Source organism: Patagioenas fasciata, chromosome 1 (assembly GCF_037038585.1).
Source record: "Patagioenas fasciata isolate bPatFas1 chromosome 1, bPatFas1.hap1, whole genome shotgun sequence".
In the NCBI taxonomy this organism is placed as follows: Eukaryota; Metazoa; Chordata; class Aves; order Columbiformes; family Columbidae; genus Patagioenas; species Patagioenas fasciata.
In genome coordinates, this window is record NC_092520.1 from 199,609,936 (window position 1) to 199,629,937 (window position 20,002).

At 40.7% G+C, this 20,002-nt stretch overlaps 1 protein-coding gene across 1 annotated transcript in view; it reads right to left on the reverse strand.

Annotated features, from left to right (window-relative positions):
* The window catches only part of SLC2A13 (solute carrier family 2 member 13), a 154,651-nt gene that overhangs the window by 125,602 nt on the left and 9,047 nt on the right, over positions 1–20,002 (reverse strand). The window contains exon 2 of the mRNA XM_065842048.2: positions 266–425. Coding sequence (XP_065698120.1) covers positions 266–425 — 160 coding nt within the window. The remainder of the gene's footprint in view (positions 1–265; positions 426–20,002) is intronic.

Consider the following 20,002-nt stretch of genomic DNA (forward strand, 5'->3'; position numbering starts at 1 on the left):
TAAACATCACGACAATCATTCAAACTTATTCGTGCATATTTATTGTTCATCCATTTTAAAGTTTAGTAAATTCAAAAAATCTAAGCATACTGTGAATAGTGAGCCTAAGTGAAAGCAGTGTGTATATCATTTAGCAGGACTTCCATTTCAGTATATAGTTTTATCACTTTATACATAAAGTCTGTTTTATCAACAAGAATTGTAATAGCTGTCAACTCAATCACGACCACGCCAGTTTCGCTTTCAGCAAGGAAGATTCACAAACCTCCATCCGTCCTTCGCGAGGTAGCTGAAGAGTCCATCGACGACACTTGCAAAAAACTGCCCTCCGGTGATGAACAGAGTGTTAATGGTGACTAATCTGCCTCTTAAGTGCGGCGGAGCAACTTCTGCGATATACACCGGCACAGTCATAGATGCTACACCTACAAGAATAAATTAAACTACAGTTATATAATTGAAAGAGATACTATATCACCTTTTCGTCATAAAATATTATACTATTTGAATGAAACAGGCAGGAAGAATTTGATTTCCAGGTTCCAAAAGAAGAAAAGAAAGAAAATGCACCTAATTAACTCTAGAGGCATACCCAGAGCAAATGGGCACATACACTGGCTCCTGGCAGCTGCACTGCAAGCTCAAGGTTTGATGTGATGATACAAGGAATAACTCACTTCAATTCACACTGCATGTATACTAAGAATAAAAAGCTTTGAAAAAAAGAGTTGCTATGATGCAAGTAAGCAAACATAAGTCAAAGTGACTAACTGAAGATGCCAAGAATTCACAGCTCTAAGTTCAAACAGAACTTCAGCATGGTTTCCACCTCCAAGAAAAAGCAAGGTCAAGCATTATTATTCTTGTGTAATGTCATTATTTTTATATAGAACAGATTGTTTTTTGACTTGGTTTATAAGTATTCCATATGCAGTGTTAACAACTCTACCACAAGGAAACAAGGACTGAAACTAAAGCACAGCTGCCTTTTATTCTGTCTTAACACTGGCAGCATTTCTTACAAATTATGTGATGTCTCCAAATGAGCCATTTGGGTAAAAGACAGAAATGCCTGTGTGCAACACACACACAAGCTGTAAAAACAGGAGTTCAATGGTGTATGAAGACCAGATCTGGGTGAAGTACGTGCTTTGGTGGTCCAAAGCCACCAAACGAGTCATGCTCTCATCTAAAGGAAATTTATATACCTGTTTCCCTAAGAGGACCGACAGTGGCAACCAACAGCGATTTCTTTTGTAGTTAAAACTGGAAGTACGTTGGCAGCACACACATAAAACCACATTTTGACCGAAGCCAGTGGAGATACAACCTGAGCATGGTGAGCACAGTCAAGCCCCAGCAGAGACACCACATCTCCCAGCCTGGGGCAGCTCCACCACGTCCACACCAACAGCCCCAGGCCAGCACCGTATCCCCAACAAGACAGAGGGTCACCTAAAGGTGTGCACATGGCCCCTGAAGCACAGCCATGGTTCCTGGCTCACGTCACAGCAAAAACACTTCACCAGTAAATGGCGGAGGCTTCATCCGGCGCCCCGCTGCCTGGCTGACTCACCGAACTGCGCACAAAATCATCTTTAGCAACAATGTTAGCCTGACAGAACCGCTGGGAGCCTCCAAAAGCTGGAGCAGGGAATATAGATTGTTTAATAATAAAATGGCATCAGAAGATCTTTTGTTACGATAGGTGAACGCTCACAGCAGCCGCTCAGTGCAATAACCCAGTTCCTGGCAGAGCCTCCCAGGACATGCCAGTGCCTCCTCCTCCTCATACCGAATGAGCAACCCACGCAGAATTTAAAAAAAAAAAAAACAAAAAACAAACAAACAAAAAATACATAAAACTGTCAGGAAAAAAAATTCAACCATTTTTCAAAGCCAACCAGAATGCATCATGAAAAAAATGCATTCAAATAGCCCTTTGCGTATTTGATAAAGAAGCAATTTTTCAAATGCAGGCCACCATTAGGGATATTTCTCTCACATCTTTCACATCAGCGTTTGAACTAATCACGATTAAAGAGACACAGATTGCAGATATACAAGGGAAAAGCCTTTATGGGAAAGCATAGGAGCATGTCCGCTTTCTGCATGCAGAGGCTGCTGAGGCCCCGTGTGAGGCAGCGGCCCAGGCTGGGGCAGAGGGGAAGGGCCAGACCCCTGCAGGGCCCTGCTCTGGGGACACCGGTCCCCCTGCTTCCCCGGCCTTCCCTCTGCCTCGGGGCGCCACCTTGCACCCTCATGCTGGCTCCCCACCAACAGCGTGGCCATCGTCCCCCTGCCAGGACACCCAGCCCCGCAGGGCACAGCCCAAAGCCCCGTGTCCTGACCTCAGCCTGCGATGGGCAGCAGAGGCTTAGGAAAAGCTCAGCAGCAAAACCAGCATGGAGTAATTCCCCTGTTAAAACCGGAAACAAGCTGCTAATAATCAGCAGGTTTGGCAATTCATGACTCGGTGGAGCAGATGTTGGTACCTCCAGAGGGTTTTCTTGAGGCCATTCATTCTCTGCTCTCTGCTACTCTATTAAGATCAATCATCAGTAAAAAGCCATGGTACCTCAAAGACTCAAGGGGGTGGGTGAGGAGGGGAGGATAAAAAAAAAAAAAAAAAAAAATTAAAATTAAAAAAGTCTGCTTACCAGAGGCTATTCTATCATTTGGCCCATAAACACCTTCCCTGCTGTTTGCAAGATGGAAATGAGGGAAGATGATTGAACACGGAGCAGCATGAATGAAATGAGAGACCAAGCCCTCCAACGAGGAGTCAACAGGTATAGAAACAGAACAGGGTCTTGCAATAACCATTTTTTTTCCCCCCCCTGTGTTTACGTTTCTGTCTTTTGGGGGACACAAAGACAAAACTGCCTTACCATCTATTTCTTGGAAGCTATTTAAAGTCAGTCCCTAGCATTCATCCTCCCCCAAGCCCTGCAAACACGGATACCATTAAAAGCGTTAGAAAAATAACTTCTACTCCCCAAAAGGTGTCTTTGAAAATCAGTCATCTAATGAAGCTAATTTGAGAGGTAAAGATGGCAACATCTGTACGTGGATTTTACTGAAAAGCAGTTAGAAAGAGGTGCACAACCAAAACCAATATACACTGCAAGACAAAGCCGCTTTCAACCCCCTCATTCAGCTCTTAATGAAGGCTGATGTTACACAGTAGCTGCAGAGAAACCTTGTTCAAAACATGCCAGCCAAATCTGGATCTCAGGTACCGAAAAAATCAGAGCCATGCCAATGACCAAACCAACAGCTATCACCAGCGTTCAGCAAACATCATTCAGCTGTTCTTTATTATCAAACCTGCAATGAGTAGTACATGATTTCCTAGGAAAAACCTAAAGAGTTAGAGTATTCGTTCAAAATCACACAGAATTGGTTAGATTGACAGCGACATGTGGAGATCATATGGTTCAACCCCTGTCCAAGCAGGGTCAGCTAGAACAGATTGCCCTGGACCATGCTCAGTTAGGTCCTGACCATCTGCGACAGCCATGTCAGCTTTCTCACCCAGAGACTTTTCACCATGTTGCTCTCAAAACCAGCCTTTTTGGCTTTATACTGAGAACTTACTTTCTCTGCCGGGTTTCCCAAAACCTACAGGTTCAAAACATCCAAACGAAAACCTCAGTTCAGAAGAAGTTATATTCAGTATTTCCAGGGAAAAAAAAGTATCATAGCACTTTAAGGAAATAATGTTTAAAATTCTATAATGTTATTCACATTACAGATTTGCCTTCAATTGCCCTAGAATGCACCAATGTTCTGCAGATTTTCCTACTCTAATTTCAATTTAGGGCTATAAAGCTGGTGAGGGGTTCAGAGAGGAAGACACAGGAGGAGCAGCTGAAGTCACTTGGTTTGTTCGGCCTGGAGAAGACTGAGGGGAGACCTCATCACAGTTACAGCTTCCCCACACGGGGAGGAGGAGGAGCAGGCGCTGATCTCTTCTCTACGGTGACCAACAGGCACTGATCTCTTCTCTGTGGTGACCAACGGCAGAGCCCGAGGGAATGGCAGGAAGATGTGCCGGGGAGGTTTAGGTTGGACATTAGGAAAAGGTTCTTCCCCAGAGGGTGCTGGAGCACTGGAGCAGGCTCCCCAGGGAGGTGTCACAGCCCCAGGCCTGACAGTGTTCAAGAAGAGACTGGACAACACCCTCAGACACATGGTGTGAACTGTGGGGTTGTCATATGCAGGGACAGGAGTTGGACTCGACGATCCTTGTGGGTCCCTTCCAACTCAGGACATTCTATGATTGAATTTCAGACATATTAGAACACAGGAGAATAAGTTCTTGTGAAAAGGCATACTCAGGAGCAAGGCATTAAATGTTAATCAGCTATAAATATCTCTAAAACACAAAACCAGCTTTAGTTATGTAGTTATTTTAATAGATTAGATATTAAAGAAATTTGAAAACAACTAACAGCTTTCCTAGCAAAATAAATATGGCTGCAATGTAATCTTTTCTTAATCCTTCATATGAGAATGCTTTCATTTACACTTAGATGACATTTTCTAATATGCTCTCACTGTTAAACTGCTCACACCAAATAAAAGATTCTTGCTGCAGGCAAGTATATTAGTAACTAATAAAGCTGGTAAGTGACAAGATGTGAGGAAAAGAAAATGAAAACAATTAACTGGAAATCTGTCAGAGAAAGTCTCAGCTCTATATCATGCACCACAGCTATGAAATCTGAGAGGAGAGAGCAGGCAAGCCCAATCCTCACCCACTTGAGTAACCACAGCATCAACCTTCTGCCCTCATTAAAGAATATAGTTCAGAAAAAATATAATAGAAGGTTTCTTAAATTTAGACCACAAGGTGCATCTAGTTATTATACAGGAAGCAACAGATGACACGATGGACTGAAATAATGATATTAAATGTTTTTTCACTTTTAAAATCACTTAGGAGATGAATTGCTGGAGTTGGTACTATAATCTGCAGACTTATCATTGGAAAGCAGAGATAAGACAGTGCACAGCTCAATTTTAAGACAATCAATAGAAAGCAGGTGAAAATACCAGAAAGGTATTTTCAGTATGAACATATAAGTATTATAAAGAATTCATTAAGTAGTTCAGGAATGAAGTCCACAATCCTACTGACAACAGAGAGAAAAAGGTCATGAAGGAGAACTTCTATGGTAATTAGAAGAACGAAAAATATACTTTAAGAGATTATATTAATGTAGCAAAACAAAAGGATTAATGTAGGAATCCACATTCTTGTTTATAAAAAGCCCTTGGGAATAAATACTAGAGAGATGGAATAATTTTAAAGACTTTTTTTCAAGATCAGGTGCATATAAATGTCTGTAAAGACCAAGTGTTCCACTACAGCTCCAGCTGTGTGTCTAGCAGACAGGACAGAAGGTGCGTCACAAAAACAATATATGAGCAACAAAAGCTGAAGACAGAAAATGGAACGAGATGTACTTTTACTCCTAGCATAATAAAAAAAGCTCTAAGGTAGCAGGGAGGTGTCAGTCATTTCACTGGCGTCAACCAATAACCAGTGTCAGGAGCAGCAAAAACATTCCTAACAATTTTTTTTGTTGTTGCTGTTTAGATTGCAACCCTAAAGGTCCATAAACACAAGAAATAAGTGACAAGAATTGGGTAGCTCTAAAAAAAAAAAAAAAAAAAAAACACCACTCAGACAACCCAGGCAGCCCTTCATGCTCAGGAATAAAGAGGACTGATGGCTGACTAGAAGCGCTAAAGAGGCACATGCAGGAGCTGGGGTCTCTTAGTGCCATGGTTCTCTCCCTCCTTCCCTCCAGCTCATGCTTTGTGTCAACACCAGATGAACCAGGGAAAGCAACCAGCCAAGAGGACATCCACCTGCCCACAAAGGGGTTTGTACCCTCAGTTCCCTTAAACACGATGAGCTCGCTATGAGATCAAAAGCCTAAAAGCCTGTACTGGCCTACAGGCAGGACTATGTATGAGAACTGAGACTGGCCTGAACTGCCACAGGACTCCCAACTGGCCAGTTGGAAACTAAAATCAGGATGTGAAATAATCACAAAAAAAAAAAAAAAAAAATCACCCAAAAAAACCGACACACCAAACCACAACCCTGGTCCTATTTCAGAGTACAGCAACTAAGCCATTAATCACATTAACAACAAAGAACAGTCACAGCTCATGACAGAGATTTGTATTGTTAGGAGTTCCAAATGAACAGGCAGGAACAGGAATTACTGAAGCGTTTCCTTTCTGGAGAATACTCATGGGAAGGACGCATTCCTCACTAACATGTAAAGCTGTACTGAAACATTTAACCAAGGTAGTAGTTTGGGGTTTTTTAATATCTCTTAGAATGAACTTGTTATATAAAATTTTCATTAAAATGTTAAAATTTAACGCAACCAACTTTAAAGCTCACGTCATTAAGAAGCTGCCCATAAGTGGTTTGTAGCACTTGTAAGGATTTCAAGCAGCTTTAGCAAGTGATTCCACAATGGGAGGATTTGTGGAGGCAACCTGGTAAACAAGCAAGTTTATAGCAAAAAGAATCAGGAATTAAACATTAATAAATAGCTTAATAGTGGTTGTTATGCTACAAGAAAGTCTGAATATGAATTTGAGGTTTGGTTGCTGTTTGGTGTTTTTTTGTAATTAAATACCAAATTCCAAAGAGGGCAGGGAAAACTTGCCAAGCTACAGCTGAACACCAGGCTCATGTTTTCTTCCAGCAACTTTGCAGGAAATCTGGTAAACTTCTTACATCTTGGCTATTGGACATGCAATCTAAATTTAGTGCCTTGAAACACTATTGATCCCAGAAGTACATCAGATTATTCAGACAAAGAGACTTACATCAAGTATTTTCTTTCAGTTGTGATCCCACAAATTACATTCTTTTTACTTTATTTCTCACAAGAGCAGCATTCTTGCCAACCAATAATTTTAGAACGTTGCTCATATCTGAATAGTAATATTCAAGAGGATAAGGGCAACACACTGGTTAACTTTTTGAAAGGAGTGACAAGTTCCACAATTGTATACTCTTTACTGTCAATCTAAAGAAGAATCCATTTAGGTACTTTGTGGAGAGAAGAATGTCTGTCATCACTGACAATGTGGATACATTCTAACCACAAAGGACATTTATTTGAAAAACCCATGAGCTTTCACAAACACACATACAGGAGCTGCACCAATGGGCCACCTCTACTGACAAATTCACTACATATTTTAAGTATACAGCCCAATCCAACAAAAATTAAGCCTTTCCATAGTCTTGTGGAGTCCCTCTCTGTTCTTACAGTTAAGAGTTCAGTGATGACAGCCAACCTAAGAGGATATTGGAGTGTTTCATTAAACGTGCTAACAGGAAACACTCAAGCAAGCAGCGTGTTTGAGCACCACTCCAGTGCAACAGCCCCCTCCCAGCACATGAAGCTAAAACCTTCATTGAAACAGCTTGTGTTCGAGTGGGAGCATCAGGGGAAAGCTCATGTCCCCTCTAATACCTAGGATTTCCACCCACCGCACGTGTCTAGCAAAGGCATTATGAGCAGCTTGTAAGTAGTTTCCGCAAGCTATTCCAAGGATGACTGGCAGCAGCCTTCCCCATTTCACTCCCTCCCCTCCATCAGCCCAGTAGAAGTCCATCTCTTGGCAGTGGCACAACTGTACTCGGCTGCAGCAGAGCCCTGAAACCCATAAGGACCATGGGACAAACCACTAGCACTAAGCCCACATTAACAGACAGATTTAGGTGCATCTCCTCTATTATTGGGGGTCCACAGCCAGCAGACTTCATTAAAGTCCTGTATTTTATTTAAACACTAATTTAATAAATCAGAGAGAGCTGGTTCACTGTAGTTAAGGAACCTGCACTGCTGAACATCTAATATACTAGGTAACTGCAGATCTTTATTTCCCTGTCTAGCCACTAGCCCAAACCAGAGTGACCAATATTGTAATCAGTGCCAGAAATCTACGTTACTCTGTGGCATCCAACTGTGAAGGAGACCATGGCCAAAACAATTTGAAGAAAAATAAATGAAGCTCCTTGCTAGTTGTTATTGCTTCATATTTATAGAACAATCATATCTTAATAATCCTAGATGAATAATTCCTTCTGTCAACCATGAGAAGGTTTTTCACTGTTGTATGTAACAGTAAGAACACAAAGTTCCTCTTCACCTAAAAGAACCTCAAATTGTGTCCACTAGAAACAACCACAACTGTCATATTGTAAACGCAAACCCTGTAAAAGATAGCATTAGCCTTTGTGAACTGCATTACACACAAAACTAATTTCAAGTTTCAAACTCCCCCTTGATCAAAAGATATAGATGCAAACCCAACTCATAAAAAATAAGGATGCCAACACAGAGTACAATTCCTTTATAATGAAAGCACTAAGACCCTTCCCTGACATCTCCAGAGCATTATCTTGCAAGAAGAGCATAAGAAAACAACAAATTACAGTAGAGAGACATGAATATTCAACAAATTGGGTAATCAAGAAGCGACTATTTATCACAGTACTAATCTTCCTACACTGAAATTCTGCAAGCCAGAGAATCTTTTTAACCTGGAAACTGGATGGTTATGAAATGGGAAAAAGTAAGTGACTTTTGAGACAAGATAGACAAGAACCTACCATGTACAGGCCAGAGTGAGAAAGCTTATAAAAATAAAACCTGTTTTACTCAGTTTACTAAAAGGAAACCTAGTCTAGCAAAAACATGAAAACATACAAAAAATTTGCAGGAATCTTTAATAACACAAACGCAGTAAATTAAGAAGTATTACGCACAGTCATAAAGCTGCAGGCATTCGGTTCTGCCAAATATTAATAACACCCCAAGGTAGAGGGGGATACAAAACATGCCACACTCTATGGACACCAAAAGAGTAAGAGCTAGAAGGTGGAAAAACACTTCGATGGAAAATTGCCAAACAGTAGGAACAGAATTTTACATGAAAGCAACTAAAACTGGGAAACTTTTTAAGGTCAGATGAAAGTAACTATTATAAATGTTAGAACCACTTGAACTGTAGCGTCCTATTCAACCTCAGCCTCAGTACTATACATAGAACAGCTCATTATGGGAAGAGAATTTTTAAAACAAATCATTTCTTCTAGCCAAAGTTATTTTAAGATTGTTCAAGGTTACAGCAATCCACAAACACATAAAGAGAAAATTTATTTTGAGCGGCAAAGTCAGAGTGAAAGAGTGGGATTTTATCAACCAGAGACAAAATAATCAAGTTAAACATCCACAAAATTTGCAGCAAAATCTTCACAACTGTCCAAAGCATAAGTGCACACCTAGCACTGCAGATATCAGATCACAGTTTACGCTTCCCACTAACCCAGAATTAGTTACCCATATTCAGTCTCTCCTTATGGCTCACATGGATTTCTTTCAACAAGTTACTCCCTTTATGCTGCCCAAATCTATCCACATATCTAGCTTTAAGATTTACCCCGTTTCATATAACAATTGTCTGAATCATTCCTCAAAGAAATCCAGCTAGAAGACAGCATAATAAAATTGTAACAATTGAACTGGTAATTAATCAAGCTAGCTTATCAGCTCTAGTTTCTTCAAAATATATAAGAAAAGTAATAGGTTGCTAACCTGTACCTACATTTTCAAGAAACAAAAGACTTGGGAAGTCTTTTGTCGGGTCACCTACACAGTTATCTATTTGCATTCAGCAACTTTCAACATTGAAATGGATTTTCTTTCTCCTTTTTCTGAAGTGATCCAGACAGCAGCAGATTAGTTATTTCTAGAACAGCACTTTTTAAGAAAGCTTAAATAGAAAAAATTATTTCTCTGAAAGTACGTGTGTGTAGACAGGCATGCAGAGAAGGGAGCACCCCCCATCTTCAGTACTGAATTTGCTATGGCTCCCTCTACTTGAAAGGTACCAGGAATTGCAAAGTGCACTTCTGAACAGTTGTATCAACACAAGATAAATGATAGCCCTAAAAGCAACTAGTAAAAAGTCCTAATTTCTTTGGGTTTGAATTAATTTTGATCAAGCACTATTTGCAAAGATTCTGTGAACTTAGAAGCTGCAGAAGATCTTTTATTGCACAAGAATGAACACGGATTTTTATACTACTCAATGCAACCTTTATTTTTACTGTATTGCAAAAGCTTCTCACTTCAGAAAATAAGGGCATTTTATTTTTCTTTCACTTGAAAATGATAAATACAACATAGCAGTTTTCTTTATGACACTTTGTACAAACACTTAAGCATTACTTAATCTACTTCAAAAGTGAAGCTTTCAGTTCAAATAAACAGTAATTTATACAGAAGCGGTGCTTTGCTATAGACATTCTCTAGCACACATAGACCATGCACTGTACGTGCTGCTTGCTTACACCTGGGAAAAACAGGCAGATGAACTGGCCAGGTCACGGGGCAGTCATGGCCGAAGACCAGGAGTCACTCCCCAGCCAGGGACTTGGCCCCTACCAGCAAGGCAGCAGAGCAGGACGCAGATCTGCATCTCAGCTGCTCCCTTTCCCATTCGAGACGTTTGACCTGGCGACTGACATGAACTCGAGGTCACACCAAGCACTAACAGTGGCCACCCAGCTCCTTCTGCTGACCCAGCCAAGCAAACAGCCATTCCCCGCAGGGAAGTCTGGTTTTATAATGACCCTGAAAAATCTGGTAGGTCTCATCTGCATGACCATCCATATATGCTAGAAAGCCAGCATTACAAACACCATGCAACCTTTACATGGTTTTAAACAAAAAAAAAAAAAAAAACCAAAACCCACACACACCAAAAACCCCAGAACAACAGCTGAATGCTTCAAGGATCAGCAAAGACGTCCTACGCAGAGAAATTTTATTTTCAGAGGACAAGGGTAATGATTTGAGAGCTACACATAAAATGAATACTCCTTTCCAACATTGCACTGTTGTTCAGAAAGCATTTTTTCTTTCCTAGTCCTACTGCAGTGATGCTTTACCCACCATAAACTAATTCTAACAGAAGTGATATCTAAACAAACACAAACAAGCTTCAGAAGCTGAACTACAGCTCAGTTAAAAGCACACCTTCAAATCCTACCTGAAAGCCCTCTTCAACCAAAAAGTAACTTGGTTTTAACAGCATCTCTTTCTATAAATGCAATTATTAAAATGATTAATCTGGCTAACTTCTCTGTAAATTGCTTTAGGTTTCATTAAGATGAAGACATTTTCTTACTTATCACTTGCTATTAATTAAAAAAACTAATCTAGAAAGACTAATCTCATAGCAAAATTAGTAGTTTAGACAAAACCAATGGAATAACATTTAATGTGTTAATCCACTATTCTGGAAAGCCATTCATAAAAATACTGATGTCTAATTCGCAGTCTCAGTGATTTTGTGCTTGCAATGGATAAATACAGTGCATCCATCAATGCAGAAAACTGTATTTTGACATGAATTACTACATTTAGTTACCCACTTGTGCAAGAAACAGCATGATTTGTAGGGACAGGTACCAGTTATATGATTTTACAACTATTGCTCTAAAAAAAACCAAACAAAAGCCCTGTAAGTCTTTCACAGTCTAAAGCCTGATTAAAAAAAAAGTTTCAATTATATCATTATAATGCATTCATGACAGTAGTGCAAGTCTAACTATCACTATAATTAAAATATATGAGTAGCAGTTAGTGCTCATTTTCCTTCTATACTAGTGGTATCATACACAAACAAGAATGAGTCTACAAACACAAATGATCCATCCATGTAGAGATAATAAATTACATTTTTTGACTGTATGGGAAAATACATGGTGTCTATATTTGCACTATTGGAGCATGGGGGTGGTGGTGGAAAGGAGTATAGTACTTCTTTCTCAAAATACTTTCCATGGCATGCACGTTCGGTATGATAGGAAGAGTAAGGGTGTTCCCAGTGCACAGGGGTTAAGTCAACATCTTGAGTCCATAGTCCAAGTGCTGCGCATTTCTTTGCTTTATGAGAAGCAGCTCAGGTTAAGTGTCTATCTTCTGTGCACCTCCTCCCCATGGTCTGGGGTTTCCTCACCACCATTTCAGTAACAGCTGCTTGGTGCCAGTGAAATGCAACTCTAATAAGGGAACACCCTATGGAAGAATCCCAGGTAGGGATCTCTCAAGGAAAGTGGTTAAGTCTCAGAAAGGGTTTTGACTATTTGGAAAATGATTGTAGAATCATAGAATGGTTTGGGTTGGAAGCTCATCTAGTCCAACCCCCCTGCAATGAGCAGGGACATCTTCAACTAGATCAGGTTGCTCAGAGCCACAACCAGCCTGGCCTTAAACATCTCCAGGGATGGGGCATCTACCACCTCTCTGGGAAACCTGGGCCAGTGTTTCACCACCCTCATCGTAAAAAATTTCTCTCTCATGTCTAGTCTGAATGTCCTCTCCTCTAGTTTAAAACCATCACCCCTTGTCATGTCATAACACACTGTCCTAAAAAGTCTGTCTTCATCTTTCTTATAGGCACCTTTTAAGTAATTGAAAGGCCACGATAAGGTTTCCCCGAAGCCTTCTCTTCTCCAGGCAAAACACCCCCAACTCTCAGCCTGAATCAGCCAGATCTTGCACTAAGGGGACAAACCATTGCTGAACTTCTTCATGCCATGTAGGTTTACCCCTAGAAATGACTTGCAATAGTCTGGATCGGCAGTCACAACTGCAGGATTCACGGTGTAACACTCAAGCTGTCAAAGGATACAAGGGTACTTTAAGCTATTTTGCTGTGTATTTACTTCCATCAGTTGCTTATACTGACAAAAAAGAATTGTTATAAGTGAAGAATAAGGCTGCTGCATTTCTGGAAAAAACCCAAGACAGTAGCTGTCAAGTCCTGAAGGAAAAAAAAGGAACAGATCAACTACTCCATTACCAACATCTAAGGGACAAAAAGCTGAGGAGAGTCTCAGCTAACGAGGAGTGGGTGGATGCTGCAGGTGGGAAGAAGCTACTGCTAAATTTTATCTGGAAAACAGACTGTCAAAGAGCTTCCTAAAACAACGCTGCAAGTCTCAAGGTCTCAGGGAAGAGATGGGTCGAGGACAGAAGATCCCAGGAAAACCTTTTGACAACTTGCAGGCTTCTAGACACACTGCAATGGGCAGCCAGCTTCCAAACAGCAGATGTAATTCTGCTAGCAGGGCCACGTTACTCCACCTTTTACTTTGCAGACCTCATTATTAATGACAGCGCTCAGAGCAAATGGGTGTGAGAACCACGGATGAGAGGAGCACAGCTCCCAAGGTGTCCCCAAGAGCTCCTCCTGCCCCCTTTTCCTTCTCCAGGCACATCAACAGGCGAGAACGGAGGAGGATCTGTAAGTCAGCCTGCACGGAAAGCTGGGCAAACATTGAGATGTCCTCCGTAAATCTCCTTAATTGATACAAGACCCTGGTAACTCCAGCCAACCTTAGGATTAAAAGGAAATAAAGATGGGTATCTGAAACACACTACTGTAACTCAGAGCACTGCACTGATTCTCTCATCCGGCAGCCTGCTGTGCTGCCCCTAGCCAATAATAGAACAGTGAAAACAAGAAATTTTAAGAAGAATTAGGAGTTGGCATTTAAAATGGCATATCTGACAATCCCATTCTAATTAACATAGATGCAGCAAATATCTTTGTTAAGATAAAATCTGCTTTTCCTGTGACTTGCACTGCACAAGTTCCAATAAATCAATTTAAGTGGCAAGATTAACCAGGCAATGAAATATTCTGCTGCTTGAGTTTGCTGCCTCCCAGCCTCTAAGTGCCCCGGCTCTCTTGTACTCTGAGGCATAGCTACTACACACAGCCTCCGGTTAATTTTATTTAACTCCTTCATATCTGCTCCCACTAAGAAGGGGATTCTGTCCTTAAAAAAGGAAAGATTTAAAGCTGAAAATGAAAGCCTGTTCTCTTTCAAAATGACAAAACATTCTCATGTCAGGTTGAAGTTTTAACTTAAAAGATCCATGCACAAGCTGCCACCAAGAAAAAACAACTAAACGCAGGATCTCTCTGAAATACAAACTTTGCAAGTTCTGCACTTACAGCATTGCTCTACTTTCACAAAGAAAATGTATAAAGAAATCCTCATATTTGAGGAAAAACCTAACAGCAGAGTGCGGAAGGAGCTCTGAATCCTTACAGCACTCTTGCCAAAGGAACCCTACGAAGTAATTACTGTCTCCCATCTTGTTTCCTTATAATCTGGCCACATTTCACCTGATCTTTTAATTAAGTTTTCATAAAGCAAGATCTAATTGAAATATCAATTACAGTAGAACCTAGCTACATATAATTGAATTTTCACTCAAAAGTAGAAAGAATGACTTTTATTTACATTTTAAAAACATCTCTGGTCTACATCCTCTTCCGTATTTCCCAAAACAAAAAGTAAGGGCTGCTGACAATACTTCAGGAGGGTAGCATCAGGAGGCAGAATTAATCACCTACTGAAAAAGAATCATTAAACTGAGCACTAATAGAGTAGCTGTGAGCAGGAAAGAAACCAGTTGTGATAGCTTCTAATAAAGCACCAGGAACCAGCAACAAAGCACTAAACAGTTCATAGGTGACTGGATCTCTAAATTACTCGTTACCCACTCCTACCTGCCCACTTAGTACCATTTATACTTGTATGCAGTAAGAAAATAATAAAACCACAGTATTTTTACAATCCATTGCAAAGCACACATGTTGACAACCAGTTTATATGTAGATGAGGCCTCTATTCTAGCAGAATGCTACTCTTCGTGGCACCAAAGACAGCCTCCTTAATAGCAGAATTCCCTTCCTGAATACTCAGGACCTACCACACTGCAGTAATATCACAGCTAGAAAAGCTTCCCCCAGATGGTGCTTCCAATGCACTGTGTGCTTTCAGCAATTCAAATGTCCATTGCTCGTTATCTTCAGGTGCAGCTTGGTCCACCTTTCAAATACTGTCGACTTCACATCCACATTCATCTGCTCACTCTGAGTTTACACTGCTCTCTCAGTTTAAAGGACTTTTTAATTGCTAAAATGCATAGACCCTTTGAGTAGTGTCTCAATACACCATATCAGAAAACTCAAGCTTGGGTATAAATTACTAAATGCGTTTAGCAGCAAAGTCCTTTAATGACTCTTGTGCCAACTGCTTGTGAGGAACAGAAAAGGCTCGTGGGAGTAATTGAACAATAAGCATAGTTAGTGATACAGCATGTCAGATTACATTCTGGAAGTTAAATCCACATTACTCCACTGAGATACATGCTAAAAATGCTTTATAGCATTGGGTTGATTTTAGGCAACCCTATTTTTCTGTGCAGTGACAAGTATGTGACAACTTGTATATATTTATCTATTAACACATGGCTTGTGTTTCCAGTTAAGTAGAATTATCTACAGTTACAAGGCCCAGTGGGAACTACGTAACAGCCATTAATTGTAATTTGTAACAAATAATTTACCAGCATTTCAGTAAATCTGAACATGAGGCTCCCCTGAGCCCAGGCTTCTCTGACTACTATCACCAACAGTACAGCCTGTCTGAAGGCCAAACACACAGCAAGAAGGGATAGAAAACATCTAATTGTAGATGAAATTATTCGAGAAACTGAAAATCAGACTATTAAGTCCATTCACAGAAACTGTAGCGTCGAACAGGCTATGACTGATAGAGTTGAAGATTGTTTGGTTTGAATAAGTCTTTTTAAAATGCAAGCAACCATCAGCCCCACCTTACAGAAGGAAAAATGGAGGCATGAAGTACCACAGTCATTTTAAGATCAAGTGGCCAGGAAAGGACAAATCCAAGAATTACAGACTTGTCTTATTTTTACGGAGAGAAGATGGTGCCTCAGACATTTGGGGTCACACAATGCACAAGTCTGGCCTTTCAACAGTACAACAGACTTTTCTAACTGCAGAATTTAAAGTCAGCAAACCTTCTGAGTGACAAAGTAAAACAACTGCACACACGTATTTAACTCATCTCAGCATAAGGCTTGTTGTAATTCAGCCTTGAGACAACAGGACTGCATGACATAAAAAACTTCTTGTTACAGCAAGATGAGTTCCAGGCTATGTCTCTCCAGCCCCTTGTACCAGCATGAAATAATGTTTTCCTTGCTAGTACAAGAACACAATAGTGTCCTTGCTACTACGCTTTCACAGCACACAAGCAAATTGTGGGTTCCAGTTCCTAGGACAGGTAACCCAAGCTGGTTTTTGCATCAGCAAAATTTACTGTGACTTTGAAAACCGATGGCTACAGATCCTGTAAGAGGGCAAATTTGCAGAGTAGAGAACACACAGAGCAACTGTGAAAGTGAAATACAGCAGACCAGACGCTTCTCAGTCAGTTATTGCTTCAGGGATGTATGTATTTTAGTGACTGATAATGCATGACAAATAGAAATCCAAACCAAAGAACACAGAGCAACTGTGAAATGGAGACGCAGCAGACCTAATACTTCTCAACCTATTATTGCTTTAGGGATACATGTATTTTAGTACTGATAATGTACAACAAATATAAATACAAACCAAAGAGAGCCATGCTCTGCTTCTGGATGATTCAGCTACACCAGGAACACATTTTTACAAGGCTGAGAAGAATGCATGAGGGCATTTTTATGTTTTACTACAACTAATTGAATCATTTGATATAAGCAAGAAACAGAGCATTGCTGTAAGCAAAATATCATGGCAGATAAATATAAGCATTTACAAAGAAATATTATGTGTGTAATCTTCAAATATCAGCTTGCAAGTCTTATAAACTTCTCTAACAAATCTGCATGAAGTATTTTTCAGTTGTAGCTCAGTGCAACATCCATCTCTACCTTACAGACTTAAGTTTTATATGAACCTACAATTACCTGATGAACAGATTTGTATCTCCTGTAAAGTACTGTGCTAATTAGTAGTTTATCAAGACTGTGAGGTAAAGAAAACAATGCTGCCATAATGTCAGTGGAATCAGTGGTTTAAAACTGGTGAGAGAATGCTCAGATCAGCCTCTTGAAGTTCTCTGTCGCTCACTGCCACAGCACAGATGAAAACTGCAATAGTTATCCCATGCAGGTGTTAGACCATACAAGTCCACATTATCTAGGCCAAGAAATATACATCCCTACTTGATAAAAAGAGAATGAAGAAGAATTGAGGCAAGAACTATATATTCCCAGTTGATTAAAAGAAAAAATTAAAGAAGTAGAAAAAACAGCTCCATAGCTCAAAACAGTTCTTTGTACCTTCTCCTGTTCTCCAAAGCACAGCTGTGGAAACTGTTCCAAACATACTCGTCTTGGAAAGCAGCACAATTGGTTTACAGCATCCTCTTGTATAGCCACTCACATTTTTTTTCTCACCACAAAAATACAAACAACTCCTAATTAAAATATCCACTAATATAATTTTATTTCATTACTCAGTTCTTCCTGCACACACACACACAGAGTTCTCCAGATGTCTGAATTCCTACTTTCCAACACGACTGTGTAGGAGGCCGGATCAGACATTCCTTCTCACCAGCGTGTGGCAGACGAGTTGCTGAGGTTCAAGTACCACTAATTTAGCGCTGACACTTTCGGTTCCCCACCAGCACAAGGAGTGTGGTTTCCCTACATCCCAGTCCAAATGAAGCTCCCTCAGAGGGGAAACTTGGTGATAAGAAGCCATTGCAGCCAAAGAAACTGAAACACTGAATAGTCTGACTGAAGTGGTCCATAAAAAGTCCCCATCACACCTAGCATGCAGAGTTTCACTTTCTGTATCCTGGAAAGAGCCTCTAGGAAGAAAAGCAGTATTAATACAAAACTTGAGACAGGGGGCTGACAGGCAGGCCAGGCTTGTCCTCATCCAGCCCCACACTGCCATAGGGATTTGTGCCTCAGCAACCCACCCAAAACAGTCACACACACAAACCTGTACCCAGGGATTAAATGTACCAGGGAACACATGACCATGAGCAGAGGCTTTTTCGGCCAGCCATAAACAGGTTAAGATTCTAGGTAAAGAAAACTAGAAAACACACACAGAGTCTCTTAGTTTCACCATTACAGAGTGAATTACTGAGAATTAACTTCTGAAGAGGCTAACCATAAATATCCCTAACAGGTGGCTCAGATCTTGTTAAAGATACAGTAGGTATTACAGAGGAGACAGGCCTGCTGGTCTTGAGCTCTGAGGAAAAACCTCCTCTGCACCGCTGCATTAGTAAGCTCAGAGCACTGTTTCCTTCTGTGCAAGGGAACACTCCACATCTAAGAGGATAATGATTAATCGTCCAGATAGTACTTGGGTGTCAGGCAAAGCAATTAACTTTGAATCAGGGAGAGGCCCTGCAGACTGATACTAGAGACGGCTTTGGACTCCAGGGAAAGAAGAGTCAGAAACAGGTGGGACAGGCAGAATCAAAGCCAAAACACAAGCTGCATCTTTTTTTTTTACTTTAAAGTCACCATCAGCAGGCACAAGAGAAAGCAAAACAACAACAGAGCTTGACCTAAAAATTATGCCTTGAAACTACAGCTTTTTCAGACACATGCACACTGTTGAACGTGATAGTATTTTGTTTACCCTAGCTAGTAAAACTGCAGACTGGGGCCAAGAGCAGAGGGAAGCCCTAAACCTGAAGGATGAGGAGATGCACATCGGTGTAGGCAACTATTGTGCGCTGCCCCAAAGTCTAGATTTTAAGATAAACCGTACCTTCTCGCCCAAGCTTTCAAATAATTTAGTACATTCCCACTCACTGGAAGCTGAAGTTATTTGTGCAGTGCTCCACTCAATGTGTGCCCAGATTTTTGCTATATGCACCAACGATTTTTTACAGGAACATGCCAGTCAATCATTACAAGAGAAAGGATCTACATTCTGTGCCTTATTTTTCCTCCTACCCAAGAACTACCTACAGCACAAAACCAGACCTCAGTGTTCAACTGAAAATATTACTGCAGTGATTGAATTCCCGAGTTAAAACATCATGAATGCCTATGTACAACATTTAATCTTTTCCAACCCTTTCTTCAGGATCCTGAAGTTGCAGAGGTGGCTCTGGCTCTCCACTTGTACCAGGGTGTTCCAATGTCAATTGGACTGGGGAGGTCAGCAGCACCTGTGATTAATGCAGGAGCAGCAGTCTATGAGGCAAGACTTAACTGCTGAACTCCACAGTGAATAAAACCAGATTTGCCTTTTCCCCTCAGGCAGATTCCCCATTCCGGTGCTGACACAGCTACTACTGACCTCACTTGTTCAATAATCAAGGATGTGAGAACAAACAAAAAAGGTCACTTATATGCAAACATTTGCTAAAGTACACACAGCTTACTTCCTCCATGCTCCCTGTGCTTTAGTTCACCTGTTACCACACTGACTTCCTCAGATGTTAGACTGTCCCCAGGCTCCATCATAGCTCCAACTAACAACCCTAAAAAAACTAATGAACCAAATGAAGAGAGCAAGTGCTTAGTGGTGAGTCTCTTTGATTTTATTTCCTTAACCTCACAAATTAAAAGAGACTTCCTAGGTGGGCAGCTACAAACACAAAATTACGTTCAAAATAAGTCAGGCAGATTAAGTCCTAATACAGTGAGGAGAAAAAAAAAATATATAGTACATTGACTTGAACCTTAATCACACAAAAAAATACCATAAGCAGTGTTTCTCTCCTACTGTCACACACTGGACAAGCAGATCCCAAAGGAGGGCTAGCTCTGACTCAAGGCATCTGACGTTGGGATCCTCATACACCACCCTCCCTGACCTACACTAGAGCTTAGGCTCCCACATCCTACAGCATGGGCAATACCACCTGTGGCTCTTCTGCTCTTTCCAACTTGGAAAGCATTTCTCTGGGTTTCCAGAGTATGACGGGAAAGGAGAAGAGCTGTGGCTAACACCAAGACATCCCTAATACTTCCTTCCAACTGCAGGAACATAACCTTCTTTTTCCAAAGCAAGAGAAGCAACAGCT